This window comes from Silurus meridionalis, chromosome 14 (assembly GCF_014805685.1).
Source record: "Silurus meridionalis isolate SWU-2019-XX chromosome 14, ASM1480568v1, whole genome shotgun sequence".
Lineage (NCBI taxonomy): Eukaryota > Metazoa > Chordata > Actinopteri > Siluriformes > Siluridae > Silurus > Silurus meridionalis.
Window position 1 is genome coordinate 14,464,527 of NC_060897.1, and position 22,363 is coordinate 14,486,889.

Here is a 22,363-nt window from a genome sequence, read left to right on the forward strand (position 1 = left end):
TGTGCATGCTTTTCATAGTCCTGTTATTCATCTTTGGTGTAACAGTTCCATATTCATGAATAAAAGAAAAGAAAAAGCACCGACCTGATTTAACTCATTGTACACTGGGCTTTAATCTTTTTTTTTTCCTTTCCTGCTGGAGGACCTGCTGCATGAAATATTCACCAACTAGTATGAGAGCTGAACAATTCTATATAATGCCATTGCTCAGGAGGAATATATTTTATACAAAGGGTTTGTTCTGCCTTCTGTTGTTTAATAAAGCACTGAGATCATATTACACAACTTTCATTTTTCTTTAAAAGTTGGGAACATATTTGCCTGTGTGGAGTTTGGATTTTGTTTAAAGAGTAGGAAATTTTAGGTTGATTTAGTAAAGGCTGTCTAGGGTGGATGTTTCTTGAATCAGTCTTCTGGATATGTCATGAGTAATTTGCCATTTTCAAATACTAGCCATCTAATGATAGATTACGGTACAATGAACATTCTTATGTCTAGCGTTGTCATTACTTAATCTACACACAGTCTTCTCTCATCAAATTTGTAATTGTGTCAAACTGCTGTGAAACTATTAGAATCATCACTGATCAGAAGATCAGAGGTTTAAGCCCAGTATTGCCAAACTGCCACTATTGGACCCTTAAGCAAGGCCTTAACCCTGTGTAATCCAGGGGTGATGTATCAGCTCTGACTGCGCTCTCCCAGCTTCCTAACATAGTTGGGATATGCAAAGGAAAGAATTTCACTGTGCTGTAATGTATATGTGACAAGAATAAAAGCCCCTCCATGTTGTAGGGTTCTTCATAGATCATTTAAGCCCCCGCCTCTCCTAATAGGTTTCTCCCCATCCAAAGAACCCTTCACTGATCTATTCATACTCATCTTTAAGTTTTTATAAGTATCTCTTCACATTTCTGTTTCATTTCCCTTTGCTTTAATCCCAACACTGCATTGACATGCTCAGTCTCAAACATGGCAGTTTCTTTCAGCCATAGTAAACAACATAACGCGATTAAAGCGCTTGGTAGAAAGAAACCTTTCTCCTGCGTCTTGATTGGTCGCTTACCGTGTGAATGAAACGTGTCGTCAATGGTTCTCTTGTTTCTGATTGGCTCTCGGTTCCTGTCTATTACCCGTAGCCACGCCTTCCAGTAATGCAGCACGGGGAGAGAGAACGGAACAAAATGAAGGACTGCGCGGTAACCGAGGCACCTCAGTAGAGAACTAGATCGCAGGCTGCAGACAGTCACGCACGGGTATGTGTGGTACATGTTTCTGTATCGTATGAGGTTGGATCTGAGTAGTGTCGTGTGCGGATTGTGTGTGAATCAGAGGAGTAGAGCTCAGGGCGGTGATGGTGCTGCAGCGGGGTGAAGCGCAGCGCAGCGCCTGATTTCCAGTGAGGTAGCAGGCCAGTGAGAAGGAGAATTGGGAAAGAGTGAGCTCCTGAACTTCTACACCGTCGCATTGTGTCGGTGCCGCAATCATCAATGTAGCGAATTTAAAAAAGAAAAAGCGAATCGGTCCTTTCTGGGGGTTTATAAATCCGATCCGGCTCGCGTTGGTGCCATGTCCGAACCCCGTCGGCGTGTCCCTTAGCCCGCGTCAACGAGCTGCACCGAGCACTTAACCATAATTAGCGATACATACTTTACTCAATCTGCATGCTGGATGAAATCGCGCTTTCTTTTACATCTTCAGACCTTTTTTGTTTCTTAAAAAAACAACAACAAAAAAACCCGAACAACCAACATCAACATTGCCATGTGCTTAATCTGCTATCTCGTGTTAGCCGGTTAGCTTAGCGCGTGGCATACTGCGTGACTAACGTGCCCGCTAGTCAGCCTGCAAACGTCGTGTATACGTTACACTGTTTTCATGTTTATCTGTTTATTTCTTAATAAAATGTTCTATTTATCTTAAGCAATCGTGTATTAATATTCACATTATGATAGCTATGAATAAAAAGCTAACCAGAGCTGAGTGTTATGTAGCAGCACATGTTTCACGTGTGTGTGTGTGTGTGTGTGATCCCAAATAGACATAAATACCAAATTATTAAACAATTTTTGACATAAAATGACGTAAAGTATTAGGGTTTTTTTGGTATCTAGTTGTTTTGCTCGAACTGTGTAGTATTGGAGGCAGACATGATTGAATGCTAGCAGAGCCACACACACACACACACACACACACACACACACACACACGGTTCTGTCTCTACGTGGCCAAACTCGACCTTCAGCTACACAACGACTTAAAATGTTCTTTCTTTCTTTCATTCTTTCCAAGTTTTGCTCCAAATCTCATTTTAGAGATTGTATAAAGATCCCAGCTCTTCACGGTTGTGTTTTTCCTCACACGTGCTCTTCATACAGTAACTATGGTGTCGGCAGTGAAGCTGACAAAAAAAATCGATTTAAATCTGCATTACATCATTAATCTGAATTGAAAAATCTTTCATTTTCGTGTATTGGACTGTTTAAGGAGAGAAAAAGCATTGAGGATTGACTATAGATATAAATGAAGGACATTGATGATTAGATCTGGGCCATTTCATGAGAAGATGGAGATCCATCCATCCATCCATGTGCCTTTAGTTGTTTATTAAAACACCAAGATCATACTACACAACTTCCCCTTCCTCTTTACGTGTTGTCGTCTTTGGGAAAGAAACACTTATTGAACACTGCAGTTTTATTTAGGGAAAACATTTGCAGTGAGCTCAACGCTATGAAAAGTTTGAGAGTAAACGAAGAGTGGCAGACACGTGTCATTCAGTAAAGGCTGTCTAGGATGAATGTCCCCCTGGATGTGTCTTCTCACACGGTTATTAGTAAGCAGACTTGGAAAAGGTGGAACCAAAGTAATTCGCCATTTTACAATAATAGCCACGCAACCGTTGATATGTTGCGGTAGAATTATCGTCATGTCCAGCTCTTAGTCGTTTTGTAATCTACACACAGACTTGTCTTCTCTCCTTAGATTTGTAATCAGGTCAAATTGTGATGTGAATCTGCCCTACGAGCGTAAGCTCATTTCAAGGCTGATATCCATCCGTGTGCGATAGGAACACACTGGTGAAAAAAACTCAACTCGGTTGTCCATTATTTACATTGCCAAGTCATAAAGCAATTACAGGAGCGAAGACGTAAAAACATGGCTCATGATGGCACTCGGAAATGACACACTGAAAAGCGAAACCACTTCTTATGTGGCGTAGAATCATTTTCGTCGCTCATGTGGCGTAGCATCCTGTCTATAAGTTGTACTTTGAGCGTTTGGGTGTAATAGGAGAAGCAGCGACAGGCCCATTAGCTTAATTTTTTCCAACAAATAAATGGATTCTTGGTGCATAAATTATTCACTGTTAACCATAACATTATTTTGAAATCCTTTAAAATGTAATAAATGCGTTTGAGGCGTGCAAGATTGAGGTTGAATTCCAGAAGCTGGGGGGGTTTCCAAGAGAGCTAATTTGGCAGTGCTGTCTGGGTGAATGGGATGGCATATTCTCTCCACAATTGATCACAGTGGCATTAGAGATAGTGGGCATTTATGGGGTTGTGCATGCAATAGGTGGACAAAGTGCTTTTTTTCTGTGTGTTATGCTGGTCTGCGGTGGAAAGCTGGCTTTGAATAGCTCAGAGGAGGAAGCACATAATGGTGGGTGTGAATTCGTGAAGACTAAAATAAGGGAGAAAATTGGAGGAAAGTACTTGGTACTTATGGAAAGTATTAGGAGTTATCCTTCACAGAGGAGTCGATTTAACGTTTAAAAGAAATTCCTGTAGTTTTAGCTCGGGTTCGCTTTTTTCTTATATTAGTGTACGTGTATTATGCTAATATTTGCAACGATGGAAGCACCTAAACTTAAGGACTTGAATCTGCAGGCATACAAAATGTACAAATTCTTTTTGCACCCAAGCGCTCTTTATTGTTCAGCTATGGGATTATCTTTTCACTAGCTGAGTTTCCAGGGCCTATCATAGAAACTCTGGCACACAGCAGATATACACCACCGTCCATCTTGTAAATGTTTAATAAGTACGTGCTGATAAACTGGGAATTCCAAACTACAGCTGTTACAAACCTTTTCAGACATGAATGTCTTGAGGCTGATTTCTAACTTCTGGTTTATACCTCACATAGAAAGTGATCATGGGTAAGCAGGGCTCATGGAGGAAAATTGTACACCTCCCAGCTTTTCATCAAGAAGTTCGTTCATGATAATGGTCTGTGCTTAAGGCAGTTGTTGGAGAGTTGAGCAGACATGTTTTCAGTAGAATTACGTTTTGGTGCTGGCTGAATTTACATGAAAATGTGGATGTTCATCATTGCATGGCTGCAATAAACGAAATGTCAACATTCAAAAGTAATACTAATGGCGCACAAACGCTTTTACTTGCTTAGCAGCGGAATGACTTTTATGCTTGTGGGTGTGTTTATAGTTCAAGTCATTAGTGTAGATTCTGGGACAGAACTTATTTAGGTGTGTAAGTGCTACTTAAGTTAAATGTCTATATCAGTGGTTCTCAACCTGGGTTCGATCGAATCCCAGGGGTTCGGTGAGTCAGTCTCAGGGGTTCGGCGGAGGTCAAGACACACACCCGACTCATATGATTCGTGATGACACGCCCCGCTTAAGAAGGGTTCGGTGGATGCGCATATGAAACTGGTGGGGGTCAGTACCTCCATCAAGGTTAAGAACCACTGGTATATATATATATATATATATATATATATATATATAATTTATTTTTTTTTGTCTTTAAGAATTTGCAGCATTCACGTAATTGTGTGTGTGTGTATATAGATAGATAGATAGATAGATAGATAGATAGATAGATAGATAGATAGATAGATAGAAAATCAGCATACTGGAACACAGAAATGGTATTATCTAAGTTATTAAAAAACGTCATTGATTTTGCTGTATTTTGTTGTACTTTTCGTCAAAGTACAGTAGAACAGTAGAAAAAAAGTTCAGATTCAAAATAGCGGAAAAATCTGTTTTACCTTATTTGTTTAATACGGACTGATGATTTTGAACCCCGTAGCCAAAAGTTGGCAAAAAATGTAAAAGCCGGTAAACAGAATGAACCTAAACTCAGTCGTTTGTGTGTTGAGGTCTGTTTACCATTAAAGCATGAGGTTTTGTAATGTTCTGAAAAGGCAAGCGCGGTACACCTGTACTAAAAAAATACCGTTATACATTATATTTCAAAGGAACGATATCATAATTTTGCTGAATTTATTTCATATGCTGCTGTGCCCAAATTCACCTCGTTGCTTCCCAAATTGCCACGAAGCCGTTAAAAATGTAACCCATGTTCCTGGCAGATTTTTTTGTTACATTTTGAGAAATTCTGTTTTCATTTAAAAGATAAGATTTTAGTATTTTCATTGTATTATTTCAGTAATCTATATACTTTTTCCCCTCATATCAAAATGTAACATGTTCCTTGTAGTTTTTTGTTAGTTTTATACAAAGGTATTAAGATATGAATTCTATTTTTTAAATAATATTGTTTTTAATTCTTATATTTTGAGGCCGGCAATTAGTCACTTATGGTATCGGTTCCAATCACTCAAGGAATCATTTCGGCTCTTGTTCGAAATCAGCCTTTAACATTCAGATTTACCACAACCCCAAATAATCTGCTTTTATTGTTGACAAGATGAGAGTTATCCACCTAGAACTACTGTGTGTGCATGCTTTGAGGAGGGGAAAAAAGAAGCAAGCACTGTTCAAAACAACATAATATGCAAAGGGTGGCAAAGAAAAGTTTAGCTTGAAGCGGAACGTGGCAGATGAGCCATACAGTGAATATATGAAGCTGGGCTCAGCTGTACTATACCAAAAGCCACAGCAAGCCATGAACCCCCTAAAGTCATACATTTAAAATGTATACATTTTTAAAAAGAAGAGGCTGCTTTTAGTCAAGTAACGTGAAAAATACTGGGACATTGTGGTTATTTATTTCTGGCAAGTCTGCTGACAAACTGAAGAGAATTGAGTCTCAGTTGGTTGACACTGTAATATATTCAATTTCACTCGAGGTAGTGGTTAACAAAAAAAAGAACGAATTTGAAGCCATTTAGTGTAACCGTGCCAATAAAAAATGTATTGGAAGAATGTAATAATCCGAAAAAAGCCCCCAAACCAGTCAGCATTCTGTTCTCTCTGAACTCGAAGCAGATATTAAAATACTTCAAACGTCAGTTGTTTGTTTCCACTCACACAATTGCGGGCGGTCGGTCAAATTCCATCATCTCTAAACAAATAAATCCATTACACACTGTTAAGTTTGTTGTTTTAATGAACACAAGGAATGAGGATTGATTTCTCTTGCAACAGGCGACTCGTACACCAGGAGCATTCAGCCTGAACGTGAACAGACTCGCCGGTGAAAAAGCCAATTAACCTGAATGGGGAAAGAAGCAGCATTGCATTAAAAAAAAAAACATCATTTGCTTCAAGCAGCGTATAATTTTTTTGTTCATGTCAAGTTCGCCAAGTAGCTTACACAAATTCACACAGTTTAGAAATGAGACAGAAAGTATGTCATTTTTTTTTGTGGGGGGAAGCGAAGTGAGTCACATTTCAAGCAAATGCTGCCGCAAATCAAACACAAATACTTTTGTAAACATGTCTCAGTCACATACAGCGTTTTATTTCTGCAATCTACTTTAACTGTTGGAATTTGGTGCATTTCAAAAGTACTATAAACCAAGATATCGTTTTTCATATATAATGTCTTGTGTGAGAATGTAAAAATAGCCTTTTTCTGTTGAAAGCTGTTGAAATGCATATTATCACAAAGTACATTAATTTATGAATCTATGCAACCAGTGATTCAATCATGTGGCAGCTGGATAGTGCATAAAACCATACGGATATGGCTCGGGAAGTTCAGTTTCATGTCATTTGTAATTGGGGAAATAGGGTTTTGTGGTACCAGATTGGCTTGTTTCATTATTAGAGAAGCTGCTTGTATTTCCACACACAGCAAGTAGTTGTTGACCGAATGGTGCAGAAACGATCCACTGAGCAGGTCTGTGGCCATGGAAAGACCGGTTTGAGGTGAAAGCAAGGCTGCGGTAACTCAAATAGCCACTCTTTTCAACCATGTTGTGCAGAAAAGCACAAGTTATCAACCCTTGGGGCACCTCTGCTTTCTCTCCTGCCTGCAAAGAACAAGAATCGGCAGCTACACTGGAGACGGGTTTACCTAAACCGAGCTCCGTTTTCCGGTTTTCTATATAATGAAAAATATATATACTTTACTTCTATATACTCTACAACACTCTTCTGTGATCATAGTGGAAATTCAGCTTTCAATAGTCAAACATCGAGGTCTCTCTCTTTTTTTTTTTTCCTCCCCGGGTCCTGATTTGCACCCTGTTTGGATTTAAAGTGTTCTGGTTCAGCCTTGATTTGTATTTGAGCTCATCAGCTGAAGCCAAATGCTGACAAAGACAAGAAAATGGCACTGACTTGTGGTCGTGTGCAGCAAAACCATGCATCTGGAGGAGTATGTGAAGGTTAGGCTGTCCTTGTGCGCTTTGATGCATGTGCGGCCTGCTTGTGTGCGTCAGCAGCACAGCTGATGATGAGTAAGCCTGTGTTTTCTAGCACACTGCAGATCACCCCTCTGTCCCCGCAAGACTTTCAACTTGTTCCGTGTCGTTCGAGAGGACTAACTAATCTAAAGTGCTTTCGAAACACGCATAATGCAGAGAGAGAGTGCCGGCCGACAGGTTGAATGTAAAGCCTGATTTAATCAGATTTTTCTTATTAGTCCTATCAACTATGAGACGACTGTCTTCTATTCCTGATCGATAGCTATCGAAAAATGCACCACCTGGGTGCTCTGACGTAATCTTATTGCGCTTATCTCATCACGTGCTGACCACACTTCCTGCGTGCTTTGTGCGACACCGATCCAAAACGTTTGATTTGTAGCACCTTTTCTGTTACTAACTATCTCGAACAAGTTAACTAGAACAATGGCAGTGATGCAACATCCAGAAACAAGGATAAATTAGTTATTCTTTCTCGCCTTCCACTAAATTGGAAAATGCCTTATTGCTGGTTTATACTATTGGAAGCTTTTGGTTTCATAAAGCAGAGGATTATAGGTAAACGTGGCATGCAGACACAATAGATCGCTTTCTGATTTGACTGCATTACGCATTTCTAAAAAGCACAAGCCACTCAGCCTCTGCGTTATCTATTCTTGATGTGAACGCTGACTGGTCGGCAGAGTCGTGCGTTTCTAAAAATGTGCACATGGATGAGTCAGATTTAGAATCATTTCGTTGAATATTGTAGATTGTTTATAATTTTTTTTATCAAGCTTATTTTTCTTTCTCAATATTTTAGCTCGATACTACTGTCCTTCATTTGTTATGTTTGGCTGTGGCTCCTGTCCGTCGCTGTGCTTTCACAAAGATAAAACAATAAAATGATGTATACATGCAGATATCGTGACTTCTTAACCGTCAACGAATTACCGTTAGAGTGGTCAGGGCGACTCACGACAGATCACACGCATCACATTAAACTCTATAACTAGGTTCATGTTAGTTCTGATTCAGCTCATTGCTATCATGGAGGATACCCACTGGTGAAGGCATAGTCTGACTTTACCGCTTGCATTTTATGAGCGTTGGAGTCGACTGCTGAACCCCAGAATTATCACCAAGGACACCACTTGCGTCAAACGGGAATGAGGTCATCCAAATTACAAGGCCCAGTCTTAATTATTAGTGATTAAATGAAAGGCATTAGAGGTATTTTATTAGTCATAAAATTGGAAATGAGAAATTAACCTGTGAGCGTGTGATCTTTCAGTGATGCGCGATGCCCATAGTGGACAAACTGAAGGAGGCCCTGAAGCCGGGCCGCAAGGACTCTGCCGACGAGGGAGACCTGAACAAGCTGCTCTCCTCCTCAGCCAAGAAGGTGCTGCTGCAGAAGATCGAGTTCGAGCCAGCTTCTAAAGGCTTCAGCTACCAGCTGGAGTCGCTCAAGACCAAGTATGTGATTCTGAACCCTAAAACCGATGGCGGCGTGCAGAGATCGGCCGAGCCCATGCCAATCAAGAGGCAAGGTGAGATCACGCCCCGTTCACAGTTCACCGTTTAACATGATCAGTGTGTGCACTCCAGCTGTAACTTGGACCAGCAAAATTCAGTCAATTAAAACATATTTCCGTATGCAGCAATATCCTGCATGTATGCTCATGTAGATCTTGAATATACTGCCACCGTGTCAGAGAACTGCCGTCGTACAGTATTTTTGTTTCTAGAAACAGCATGCTCTTGTGTGTTGGGTGTTTCCGCAGGCTCTGAAAGCCTCAGTGGAGGTCAAGGTGATGGCATCCCAGCACCTCAGAAACTGCTCTTTCCAGGGAACAAACTCTCCATGAAATGGGAACGAGTGTACCGGGTAGGAGCGGGCCTCCACAACCTGGGCAACACATGCTTTCTGAACTCCACCGTGCAGTGTCTCACATACACACCACCACTCGCCAACTACCTGCTGTCCAAAGAACACAGCCGCTCCTGTAAGTACAGGACAATACAAAGCCATTCATTTTATTGGGTGCGATGAACCCAATCTGTAAATTAGAGATTTATATTAAAGTCATTTGTATATGTATGTGCCTAGCAACAATCCGATTATCAAAGTAATTTATTCTACATAATGGATTGGACATGCACGCTAGATAGATAGATACAATAATAAACTGACCACATAGTTTTATAGACTTTTTTTTTTTTTTTTTTATTCTATTCCTAACTGATGCGTCTTGTGGTTGATTTGGGCATGATTCTATTTACTCTTAATATATATATAAAAAAAAAAAAACCCAAGAATTCTAATTGTTGTCTAGGTGTTTATCTTTCTCTTTATTTCTTCACCAGGTCACCAGACAGGTTTCTGCATGATCTGCATCATGCAGAATCATATCATCCAAGCCTTCGCCAACACCGGCAACGCCATCAAGCCTGTATCATTTATCCGTGACTTGAAAAGTAAGACGTGTGACAGGGGCATGCGCTGTAAGCTGATGTTGCACTTGGGTTGCAAAAAAACCCCCAAAAATGATTCACCTTAGTGACTCAGCTGTATCAAGAACGTGTGTGCACTTGCACGCAGAAGTCGGACAGTTCTCACTGACTAAGGGTTTAGTCATTAGCTTGAGCTCCTTTCTGAGATATTACGGTTTGGTGAGAAAGTCTGGATTGTTCCGGCTCTCTTTCACTCTCGCTCAGAGCATTGACTAATGTTATGCAAGAATCTTTCTTCTTTAAAAGCCTTTAATTCAATTCAGTTTTATTTGTATAGCGCTTTTACTAATGGACATTGTCTCATGCAGCTTTAAAGAGATAAATGCTTTGGTAATATATAATTTTTTTTTTAAAGCCATAGAGCCTTTTATTTTTTTTATTGCTATTTCGTGAACCCGATTGTTTATTTGTGCAATGTGCATTTTCTTGAAGAAATTGCTCGTCACTTCCGGTTTGGCAGCCAGGAGGACGCCCATGAGTTTTTGCGCTACACCATCGATGCCATGCAGAAAGCCTGCCTTAACGGTTACCCAAAGTAAGATCCACACCAATCAATGTCCTCTCACTTGATCCTACCATTAAAAAAAAAAAAAAATCAAATCAGTTCATTTGTTCATGCACAGCAGTGAACTTGGTGTTCGTTGCTTGTCAGGTTGGACAGGCAGACGCAGGCCACCACACTGGTTCACCAGATCTTTGGGGGTTACCTGAGGTCAAGAGGTAAAACCTGACCAACCACACTCACAATTATTTCCAGTGTGATCATAAGGCGATGCTGATAAATATAGTGGAGTAGCATCTGATCCGTTCGAAGTGCATTCGGCGGAAGTAAACAACGAACGTCGCGAAATCATATCCATTCAACGATGAACCAGTATAAGATCCTTTCTATTCAAAAGTCACCATCTGTGGAATTATTTTAATATATGATTCTGTAAAGGCTCATCTTTACATCTCGATGTCCTCAAAATTATAGTCTGTATTTTCGCTTAACGATCATATAACAAATCCATTGTGTTTGAACTGTAATTACTATTATTATAGAGGAAATCAGCCTTTAATGCTTCATGCTGCCTAAAAGTGTAGTGACAAAACACTCTTATCCCCACCCTGTTCAATTGACTAATTGTGTTGTGATGAAATATTGCTTCCCCCGAGTGGAACTCTCACTAGAAGCGGAAAATTCCTGTTTTTACCGGTAACAGGACTGCCTGATTGGCATCCGCATGCTGGAAGACAAGACTCATGCAAACATTAACACCGTGAATCATGTTGACTTTTAAAACTCAGTTTCATTCCGAAAGTACTTTCAAATTATTGTGTTAATACAAAAACCTGAGGTCAGGATAACTTTTGAAAAAATATTTTTTGCTATACTTATAATTTCTATACAATACTTAAATAGTCAAAGATATTTAAGACCACTCAGCTTTATCGTATCTGAATTCTGAGCTTTTGTTACAGCGAGTCCAAAACAGAAGTCTGCCTAAATGTAAACAAAATCCATAAAATACCATTACACTGAAAGTAATTAAAGATAAGTGATGCGAAAGATGCGTGTGTGTGCTCGGTATGAATTATTTGTACATTATGATTTCTCGTACTGGTCACGCAGATATTATGACGTCTATTTGACTTGTGAATCTGCAAACTTGAGCCAATAGACAAGCAGAAGCGGGACAGTGGTCTCGACGCACCACAGCTTTCTTATGAATGTAACTATTTTAAATATCAGTTCAGTCTGTATATGTTTCGCATTTATATATCAAGGTGTCCGATCCACTAGCATGCACCAGCATGGAGTTAAATTGCACTGTTGGCACACACTCTATGTATGTATGTATGTATATGTGTATATGTGTATATATATATATATATATATATATATATATATATATATATATATATATATATATATATATATAAAATATTATATATATTATTTACTTGGGGATATTTACATTTGTAATGCGGGCAATTTTTCAGAATGTGTATATATAAAATTTAAAATTAAACAGGGACATGTGATTAAATTGTTCAGATGCATGCATTTGAAGCTGCACTGACGCAGAATGTGTTAATGCGTTGTTAATTTTTCCTTCATGAGGAAACCAGATTTTAATCCTAGCTGTATCCAATGTTATCGTGTGGTAATTGCATGCAATCTTACCTCGTATATTTTATTAAATACTTCAAAACGATGAATTAATGAATGCGTTTTTTCCTTTTTCTCCCCCTCCCATTTTCCCTTTATCTCTATCATTTGATCTTTTTAGTGAAGTGTTCCATTTGTAAAAGTGTATCAGACACCTATGACCCTTACCTGGACATAGCTGTTGAGATTCGGGTGAGTTCCCTGTACATGCGCGTTTGTACGTGTGTAATAATGCGGTTATGAATTCTGGTTCGAAGCTCAATTCAAATTTTTTTGTGCATCTTTTTACCAACAGCAAGCAGCCAATATCGTTCGTGCGCTGGAGCTGTTTGTGAAGCCGGATGTTTTGAGTGGTGAGAACGCCTACATGTGTGCCAAGTGAGTCGTCTGTTCCGAATATTTTATATAGATTTTTTATGTATATATGTATCAAAAAGAAATTCCTTTTTTAATTGGCATTTGGTGATTTTCTAGGTGTAAGAAGAAAGTGCCGGCAACAAAACGGTTCACGGTTCATCGGACATCAAATGTACTCACGCTTTCCCTCAAGCGATTCGCCAACTTCAGCGGAGGAAAGATTACCAAGGTAAACAGCGTTCTCCAAACAGATTTCGTTGGTCGTGTCTGTGGTTGGCGATTTTAACCGATCATTTTCACCCCTCAGGATGTCGGTTACCCAGAGTTCCTGAACATTCGTCCATACATGTCTCAAAACTCAGGAGACCCTGTGATGTATGGCCTTTATGCAGTCCTGGTGCACTCTGGGTACAGCTGTCATGCTGGTCACTATTATTGTTATGTAAAGGTAAGTATCTTATGGATTTGTAAATACATAAGCTGCAGTCTCTTCTCAGCGCTACTGAAAGCCAATTTACTAGCTTTTAAATTAAGTCATCATATGAATCATTTTGTGAGATGTACATTATTTGAGAAAATGTTTGTAGCTTTTTGAACATCTCATTCCACATTTAGTGCCTTTATACTGTAGGAATAAACTCTACTCATCTGGGAAGATTCAGCCACAAAGGTGTTAGTAATGTCAGGTACTCATTTAGGGTGAGGAGTCATGCTGATGAGTTACCTATGTAACCCATTCATCATGCTGAAACAGGGTTGGATTTTTAAAGTTTAAGTGAAGGGAAAAACGTTATTCTGCCACAGGCAAAGACCCTATACAATCGTGTGCTTCCAACTGTGGGAACAGTCTGGTGTGCCAATACTTTTGTGTATATGTGTCTTTTCAGGCGAGTAATAGGTCACCATTCTTTGTCTTTTCTGTCACTATCTATCATACTTTCAAAGTCATTTTGACTAACCTTCTTCCATTCATTTTCCATAGGCCAGCAACGGGCAGTGGTACCAGATGAACGATTCAATGGTACATTCCAGTAACATCAAGGTTGTGCTTAATCAGCAGGCTTACGTCCTCTTTTACTTGAGGTAAAACAACAAAACGGAATAAAGTTCGTCTTCGGTCGTGTGCTGACTGTAGAAGCGATGTTTAACCAAGAATCCCTGTGCTTTAGGATTCCTGAAAAGAAGAACACAGACAGTTTAAGTTTAAAGCAGAACTTGCTGCATTCTGGAAGGAGTAACATGACCCCTGAGCAGCTGAAGAAAATCCCACTCAATGGGCCTTTGTCCTCTCCACAGATCACCAAGGTACACAGTCATGACCAGTAGGATATTGCACTATACAGTATGTAATGTATAAGACCATATTACCTCCTTACCTACTCTACCCACTGTTGTATGGCGTAAAGACAGTGCCATTGATTAAAAGGCAGGAGGTGGAATCAGCAGCAGCTTTCTTATCAATACCTGGTCAAATTAATTTAGATTTTCTTCCGTCTGCTGTCTGCAGAAGGTGGACACCGCTCAGCTGAGGAAGATCCAGTCTGTGGACGGAGGACTGGGTATCCCAGTCTCCCGAAACGGCTCGGGCATCCAGTCACCCAAACTGGCTAACGGTACACCAAGAGTCCCAGGTGGCCCATCGCTCATTGAAGAGCCCATCAAGAAGCTGAAAAAGCCTCCTGCTCAGCCACAAAGCCGCACTAACCTTTCTCCTCCGTCCAATGGGGTCACCAAGTCTGACCAGGAAAAAGGGAGCAGCGGCGAGGGGCGGAGCCTGGCAGTGTCTACCTCACTCAAGTCCCTCGCGTCAGAGTCCTCGTCAGCGGACACTTCATCCGAGTCCAAGGTATTTCCATCTCTTTCTTGTTCAAGATGTTAGGATTAGAACTGATTGCATTGACTTGCATTTTGCTGTTTCTACTTTGTGATATTGTTGCTCACGCATACCCACTGACTTGTTTGGATGGTTTCTGGAGCTGCATGGTTTGACTTTGTCATCAATGCAGTTCCCAGTTCCTCATTATTGACAAGCAGATTTTGATTTTTTTTTTTTTATAAACACAACTCACTCCTATCGGTTCATATGGCTCTCTCACTCGAGAAGCATCTCAGTTCTGTGTTAAAACTCGTTTCTGAATTCTGCCACCTGCTGCATGACAAACATGAACCAAGGACATCTGGCGATCAGTAGGAGCTTTGTATACTAGATGTATTAATCGGCTCGCGCGGTGGCTAGACAATCGGGAATATGAACACAGCACACAGTGCGGTGCTAGCCGCTTACATTTAAACAGCCGTTAAGTGAAAACGATGATGCCAGCATGACTCCAGCTTCACTTGCGAGGAGAGAACGCCACAACTCGAAGCTGAAAGATGTGCAACTGTTCTTGTCAAAGGTGCAAACATGATATTTTTAACCAGGAGAGAATAAAACTGCGGGTATGTGGGATCCTGAAAAACTGGGGAGAATAGATTTTGTTGTTTGTTTTTTGTTTTTTATAATTTGTGTTCATTTAAATAAGCTTTTGGAATACCTATTATTTCGTTTTCATTTCATCTTAAATGTTTCTTTAATATATGCTAATTTCACATATTGTGATGTGGATTGCAGAAGGAAAGGTTTTTGAATTGTATTATTATAGGGGCATGTTGCTTTGGCAGCTGTGATCTCTAATTGGCAGCAGCACAGCATTTATTCATTTATATATTTATTTACCCAAACTTTACTCCTCAAGTCTGATCGTCAGGATTCGATTGGCACCAGAAGTGCTCCCGCGGGAGACATGGCCACTGCCGCCAAGAGCATCGTAAACAGAACATCGTCTCCGGCTAAAAGCGCAGAGCGGCTCGCTGCTGAGGATCAGAAGTCGTCCAAGCTGAAACCTCCCGCCCTCAGCAATATTGCATCCGAACAAACCAGCACCATGTCGCCCCCTCCTGCCAAGAGACTGGCACTGTCTGCCAAGAAGGTGAATTCCAGTTCTCATTTCTCTCCCACAGTTAGATGTTTGGAATAGTTGGGGAATTGGCCCCGGCTGAGCGATGTGGTCCGAAAAATGATTAATGGCCAAAACTTATACAGTATGGAGGCACGTATTCCTGTTATCAAGCCTGGTGAATTTTGGTATCTTAGTAGCGTTTTTCTCTTTTGATAAATCCATATAATACAACTAGCAGTTTTTAATAAACAATCAGAGATATGCCAGCATGCATGTACTAAGCTAATACTATCAAAATCCAATTTAAGCATTTCGAATAAAACACAAATGTGTTCTATAGAAACGTATAGTGTTTTTTGTTTGTTTTTTTTTCGCTAGAATAAAATCTTGACTGAATATCTACACATCGTTAGCATGAGGCATTACAAAAGCATTTTGTAAAGCAGTTCAATGCTGCCAGAGAGTAATACTTACTCCACCGGGGCTCCCCAGAACCAATGGATTAATTTCCGTCGATCTGAAAAAGATAAGCAAAAATATATTCACAAAAACATTACGCAGCAGTTGGGGAAAAACCGCACATAAGTGTAAGGGTGAACAAATGCGAGTAATTCATGAATAAAGAATTTCATTTATGTAGATTGGGAGTCGTATGGTGACGGTGTTTACGATCACACTATATCCTAGGATGTGTTCTGTATTTGTATTTGTTTTGTGCCTGCTGCCTGCCCCTTCATTCTTTTCCAGCATATATTTGTGACCGAGTTCTTCTGTTTGGTTGCGTTGCTGTGCAGCAGTAAATCTCTTTTAAGTGTCTTCTCTTGTGTTGATACTCGTTGTCCAAGGTTGGCACTACTGTCCATTTTAGAATTTTGTTGTCTTCCTTTGATTTCAGATTCTTTCTTTCTAACCATTTGTAATTCTTCTCTGCCATCGCTCCCTCTTTCCAACCCCCCTCCCCCCTTTCCAATTTTTGTTTGTGTTTTGCTTCTGATTTTTCGTCCATGGTTTTTTATACCTTTTATCTTCGTCACATTTGTTTGGCTATGGTTCATTTTTTTTATTTATTTTCTTTAATTTGTTTCTTTTTTTTCCACCACCAAGTTTTTATTTATGTCAATAACTGCAGGCCAGTCCCAGTCCCAGTCCCAGCCCCAGCCGGAGCCCGAGCAGCAGCAGCAGCAGCAACAACAACAGCAGTCGCAGCACTGAGGCTTCGTCCTCTTCATTGCATCATCAGTCCCGTGACCCTTCGCATTCAGCTCTACTTCACCCTCTGACCCCCACCTTACCTTCCCAAAACCACAGGTATTATTATTCTGCCATTTATATTCATCTACGCTACTTCATCATTCAGTGGTGTTTGGAGGAAGTGTATAAGGCTGTGTGTTGTGCTGGATTCTATAGCATATTTACTGCTATTTATTGGAAATAGGCCACTGCATTTCATTGGCTGTGTACATGTACATTGCACAATGACAAAGTTAAATATGATCTAATATTTGAATTTGCGGTTTTGATGAAGGTGGTGCATTTTCTCACCGTGTTATTGCACAATTATTCTTTTTTTGTCTTCTCCCAGGATTTCATTCCACTCTGCCACGCAGCCTCAGCATGTACCTCATCTCTTTAAAAATGCAAGTTTGCTTAAGGAGCCTTCCTCCTCCTCCTTTTCCTCCTCCTGCTCCCCCTTGACAAATCCCACACTTTCTTCACCTGTCAGCAAGCTTCTGTCCTGCCCTGCCAGCAAATGCGGACCAACCCAAAGCCAGAAAACCACAGAATCGGCTACAGGACTTGCCGATGGATTCCCCAGTCCATCCTTAAAGAAGAAGAAAAAGAAGCGGCGCCTTTCGGAAATGGAAAAGCCCACTGCTGAGCTTCCTGCCAAAACGCAGCAGGTCGTACCAGAGCTCACAGCTGAAACGAAAAAGGTAAAAAAGCGCAAGAAAAGAAAACGAGAGGAGGAGACCCAGAGCGCAACAGTTCAAAAAGAAGGCGTGCGGTCCCACCTGGAGCCATCAGGTCCGGATGAAGACTGGAGCCTCGGAGAGACGTGGAGAATAAACGCAGACGGAAGTTCAAAAAGGCCAAAACAGCAAGTGACGCCAGAGCCGAAACCACCTCAACCCCAAGAACAAATTCAGCCAGTGTCGTGTGAGACTCCGGAAAGCCATCCTGACCACACTGTTAAAAAGAAGAAGAAGAAGAAAAAGCACAAAGAAAAGCTGGACATAAGCATCAAGCATGAGGTGTCTGAAAGGTTCGTGGTTTTCCAGTTTCATCACAGTAATTCCCATTTATTTCTCTAACCAGCAGATTTTCAATATCCAGGCATGATACAACGCTTTCTTTCTCCTCTCCCCTTTATAGAAAGACTAAGATGACTCACCTACACACAGAGACACTGGATGTGATTGTCTCAAAGAAAAAAGCCAAGAAGAGCAAAAGAGAAGCACACCAGAGAGCGGCTGAGGATGCTAATGGAGACAATGCTGGAGATGAACCACTCAGTCAGACCGACCATGCGGTGCTGGAGAAGACCTGCAAGCCCAGCACAGGTACCGATAATATAGCATCAGTATTGCTAAGAACCCCATGAATCGTTACAGCCCCAGTGAGGACCATTTCCTGTAAAGTGCGAAACATGCAGTCTACATGAGGGTTTTGGTCGTGATGAGTCACATTGGGGGAGGAAATATAAACTAATTACTGATTTTATCTTATTATGATCTTATCTTATTGTCCTCTAGCCAAACACACAATAAACATTATAATTGATCACCAATTAATGGCACCAAGTAACTTCCCGTAGGTGCTGTTGTCCTGTTTCGTTAGCTCATACAGACAGCTACAGGCCTGCATTGTGCAACGCGGTGAAAAAGATATTTGTCAAAGAAATATTTCTTCTGAGAAATGTGCCACAGACCAATTTGTTAAATTTGTCAAGTTTATTTCTATAGCGCCTTTCACAACAGACATTGTTTCAAAGCTGCTTTACAGAAATTTGTGTTTACCCAAAGGAACATTGGTGAAAGAATTAAATATTCGAAGGTGCTTTGAAAGCAATCATGATTGAACATTAAGCCCCTGTATACTGGGGCAACTTTCAAAAAGCATGTCTGTTTGCTTTAATAGTACTAAGATGAACAATGGTCCTGTGAAGGCTGGAAAATGTTAGCAAGAGGTTTTTGTTTGTATATTATCATAAAGCACTAAAGTGGTAAACAACCTGCATTTTCTATTGTGTCATATGAGTTGGGCACTCGCTGATGTGAATAAACCTTCGTCCATTACTGTAATGAATCGTTTCGACATGCTAGTAATATCTAGTTGAATGGCCTTAAAAAAAAAATAATAATAATAATCTGGTTCATACATTTTGTGTGCTTGCCACACCTAATGCATATTTCATAGCCAGTGCTTTATTTTATGTTGGCATCTAACATGAAGAGGCGATTGATGTTTTATTTGAACTGAGAATGTTAAATGAAGTATTAAGTGTATTAAGTGTGCATCTCTTGAATAGTTACTTTTGTATTTGGTAGTAGTCCAATGCTACATGTTCCTGTTCTCTTGTTCCAGCTGCAGTGGTGGTGTGGGACAGCCATGTACAGGACGGTTATAAGCGCAGTAGAGACACTGCTGTTTCAGAGCAGGAGTCTGGGAAAGAGTCTCGTCCTTCTTCTGCAGCCTGGGACGGCAAGAAGAGCTCAAGTGTTGTGGAGGAACTGCTCAAGAACGCCGCCGATAAAGCGTACGGAACCGAAGGTGAGGTCAACCCTCAGCCATGTTAAGTGCTCGGGTTATTTTTGTAAAACGTCTTACTTGCTATACAGGTTCCAGAAATGTAATTGGAACTTGAATGAGGAACATTGCCTCAGAAATTAAAAACCTCTTACTTTTGGCATTAATATGCTATTCACCTCAGTGCACTTTAGAACCATGAACAAAAAGTCAACTCAAACGTCGATCAGTAATATGAACTGGTAACATTAAGTTCCCGATTGCAATGCAGCAACGAATTCCGCTCAGCTTGTTAGCTTCTGATAGATTGCATTAGGTAGATAGGTTCCTAGACTGTGGCAAGGAAAAACCCCTTAGATAAATGAGGAAGAAACCTTGAGAGGAACCAGACTCAAAAGAGGAACCTATCCTCATTTGGGTGACATCAAGCGTCTGATTATAAATAATTAAACCAATACAAAACACCAGAGATCGAGAACCACCATGTCCTTTCTACAGTCTTAAACAGTCAGGAACCAGGAGCTCTTGAACAACTTATAGAATAGTTCAACATTTTAGATCATCATAGATCCAACACAACTCCTCCCTGCCAGAGCCTTTAAAAATTCATAGCTAAAGGCTTTAAATTATAAAAAATTATAAAAAATCAACCCAACCATTGATCACATTATCAAAAATATATATATAAAAAAAAAAAAAAAGTAATATATATTTTAAATGCTGTGCTGTGTGTGGTAGATGCCCATCCTCACTCTCATATCCTGGAAAAAAAAAACACGTTTAAAAATAATGCTAAATCTACAGCGCAAGGATGAGTTTTTACCGTAAATCCAAGAAACATAGCTGCGTTGTGTAGCACTGCCCCTTTCAGCTGCACAGATTTCACGAGACGTTGCTGCTTGTGTTCAGTCTTCGGTTGGGATGGAGAGCGCTCGGTCATCAGTAGAGATGCCATGCAGGATGCACGTGATGCCAAACACGACACAGTAATTGACGAATGGGATGAAGAGTTTGACAGTGGAAAGGTGAGCTTTTTACTCGTAGTTTATCTACAGACAGCTTGATCAGTCGTTTTGAAAGTGACAACCTATTTTGATATGTTTCAAATGAATAGGTAAAGAAGATAAAGAAGTTTAAAAAAGAGAGGAGAAGAAGTTATAACGTCTTCCAGAAGATCCAGGATCGGCGCAGCATGTGGTCCGTCACACCGGGAGGAAGAAGGAACAGTTTGAGCCATCGCTACTGACAAACTTGAGTGAGTGTTGTGGAGTCCAGACCTGGCCTAGCAAGCGTGCGTTTTACTCAGTGTTTGTTACCGGGCCGCAAAACTTAATGTATTTCAGAGCAAGTGAAACAAATCCCCAAATCTCTCTTTTTGTGAAAGTGTTTATTTATTTTTAGCTACACTGGTCATAAGTATGGTGTGTGATTTTTGAACATTGCATTCCGCATTTAGTCCCAATTTGCTCTTATAATTCCCTCCAATTTCTGGAAAGCTCTTCCACTATATTTTTTTATAGTGTGCTTATTTGTGCTCATACTGCGTGTTTTACATTATAAATTTTATTTCGTAAAGATATGTTCAATTCCAGCATACTTCAACAAATTGTCTTTATTACTTCCATCCTTCAATTATTTACTCCCTCGATATGTGGAATTGTCTGGATTTTCGTCCGAAGCAAACGCTAAAGAATCCATATCGTGAGACCGCGAATTCGCACATGCGCAAAACAACCGCACTACAATTTGTATTTACGGTCGGAGTGAGTAGCCACAGTGACACTGCGCTACTCTAGTTTCTTTCTTTATTTATTTATATATATTTTTTATACCCTTTACATTGTTTGTTTTAAAGTTTAATAATAAAAAATGTGCTTAAAGTGCGAGACGAAGACTAAATCTTGCGGTCTACCACTTAATACGTTCCTGTGGGAACTTCGATTTTTACTATGTTCAAAAGGATCGCATCTGAACCGAACTGAAAAGTTTGATACGAATATGTGTGCGCTACACCCCTAGTCTCTTCATGTAATCTCAGACAGACACAATGTCGAGATCAGGGCTTAATGTCATTGGCTGTATGCTTGGGGTGGTTGTCCTGTTGCAGAATAAATTTGGGGGTAAATAACATAAAGACGCCTCCGTGATGGTATTGCATGATGGATAAGTATCTGCCTGTATTTCTCAGCATTGAGGACACCATTAATCCTGACCAAAGCTCCCAAATTCATTTGCAGAAATACAGCTCCAAACTTGCAGGAAACCTCCACCATGCTTCACTGTTGCAGACACTTATCATTGTACCAGTCTCCAATCCTTTGACAAACAGTTTGCCTCCTGCTACATCCATTTATTTCACTCCAGTGCACCAGCCGCAATTCCTATGTTTTTATTTAGCCTTTTTCCACGTCGGGAGTATGGCTTTTTGGCAGCAATTCCTCCATGAAGACCACTTCTGACCAGACCTCCCCAGACAGTAGATGGTTATACATGGATCTCACTGGTTTCTTATTCTTAAGGTTACATATGAAATTGATTATCATTTGCACCTGCTTTCTAATTTATTAGTACAAACTTTGTTTTGAAATGTTACTCCGAACTTTTCGAGCCACTCGCAGCTTCTCGCGAACTGTCAAATTTTCGAAACTATCGAGGTCGCGAGTGTCAAGGTCGCGAGTATTAAGGTCCCACTGTATTTCCCAATCAGGGCATATCTGAGAATAGAACATTTAAGGCTTTGATATATTTATAACCGGCTTTGTCTCTGTCTGTTACAGATTTGAGATAAGGATCCTGTTCAGAGTCAAACCGCCTCATTGGAAAAGAAAAAGCTGCGTGTTCTCTCTGTGAACGGTCCAGAAATGCACAAGGCTCACGTGGGAAGTGAATAAAGCTAAGAGACCAAAGCCATCTGCATGGGCTGCAGTCCAGTAAATTGGTTCTGGTTTTGAGCAGGGCGTGGCGTCAGGTTCAAACCGCCATAATAAACTGTTTTAGCCAAATATAACTGGAGTCCATGATGAAATGCTGTACTGTATCTTGCTGTGTCCAGGAAAGGAGGTAAATATTCCTTGGAAACTGA

At 40.4% G+C, this 22,363-nt stretch overlaps 1 protein-coding gene across 3 annotated transcripts; it reads left to right on the top strand.

Annotated features, from left to right (window-relative positions):
* The first annotated feature begins 1,120 nt into the window (after nucleotides 1-1,120).
* usp36 (ubiquitin specific peptidase 36) lies at nucleotides 1,121-22,363 on the top strand. Of its 3 annotated transcripts, none has more exons than XM_046866009.1 (21): nucleotides 1,121-1,256; nucleotides 8,861-9,119; nucleotides 9,354-9,575; nucleotides 9,937-10,047; nucleotides 10,516-10,618; nucleotides 10,736-10,803; nucleotides 12,360-12,430; nucleotides 12,534-12,616; nucleotides 12,713-12,824; nucleotides 12,903-13,043; nucleotides 13,578-13,678; nucleotides 13,765-13,900; nucleotides 14,103-14,441; nucleotides 15,331-15,565; nucleotides 16,671-16,842; nucleotides 17,117-17,797; nucleotides 17,908-18,095; nucleotides 19,120-19,305; nucleotides 20,191-20,306; nucleotides 20,396-20,536; nucleotides 22,059-22,363. In XM_046866009.1, the coding sequence occupies exons 2-20, from the start codon at nucleotides 8,870-8,872 to the stop codon at nucleotides 20,525-20,527; spliced, it is 3,447 nt and encodes a 1,148-aa protein (XP_046721965.1). In that variant the 5' UTR covers nucleotides 1,121-1,256; nucleotides 8,861-8,869; the 3' UTR covers nucleotides 20,528-20,536; nucleotides 22,059-22,363. The 3 variants fall into 3 exon arrangements, with proteins under 3 accessions (XP_046721965.1, XP_046721966.1, XP_046721964.1); XM_046866010.1 differs by having other exon boundaries at nucleotides 16,677-16,842; XM_046866008.1 differs by having other exon boundaries at nucleotides 15,331-15,564; nucleotides 16,664-16,842.

Excerpts from the sequence above, each read along its gene's own strand:
- usp36 (XM_046866008.1), top strand. The coding sequence starts at position 8,870 with ATGCCCATAGTGGACAAACTGAAGGAGGCCCTGAAGCCGGGCCGCAAG. Across the intron at positions 14,442-15,330 it reads ACACTTCATCCGAGTCCAAG|TCTGATCGTCAGGATTCGAT; the intron begins GTATTTCCATCT and ends TTACTCCTCAAG. Across the intron at positions 16,843-17,116 it reads TTACCTTCCCAAAACCACAG|GATTTCATTCCACTCTGCCA; the intron begins GTATTATTATTC and ends GTCTTCTCCCAG.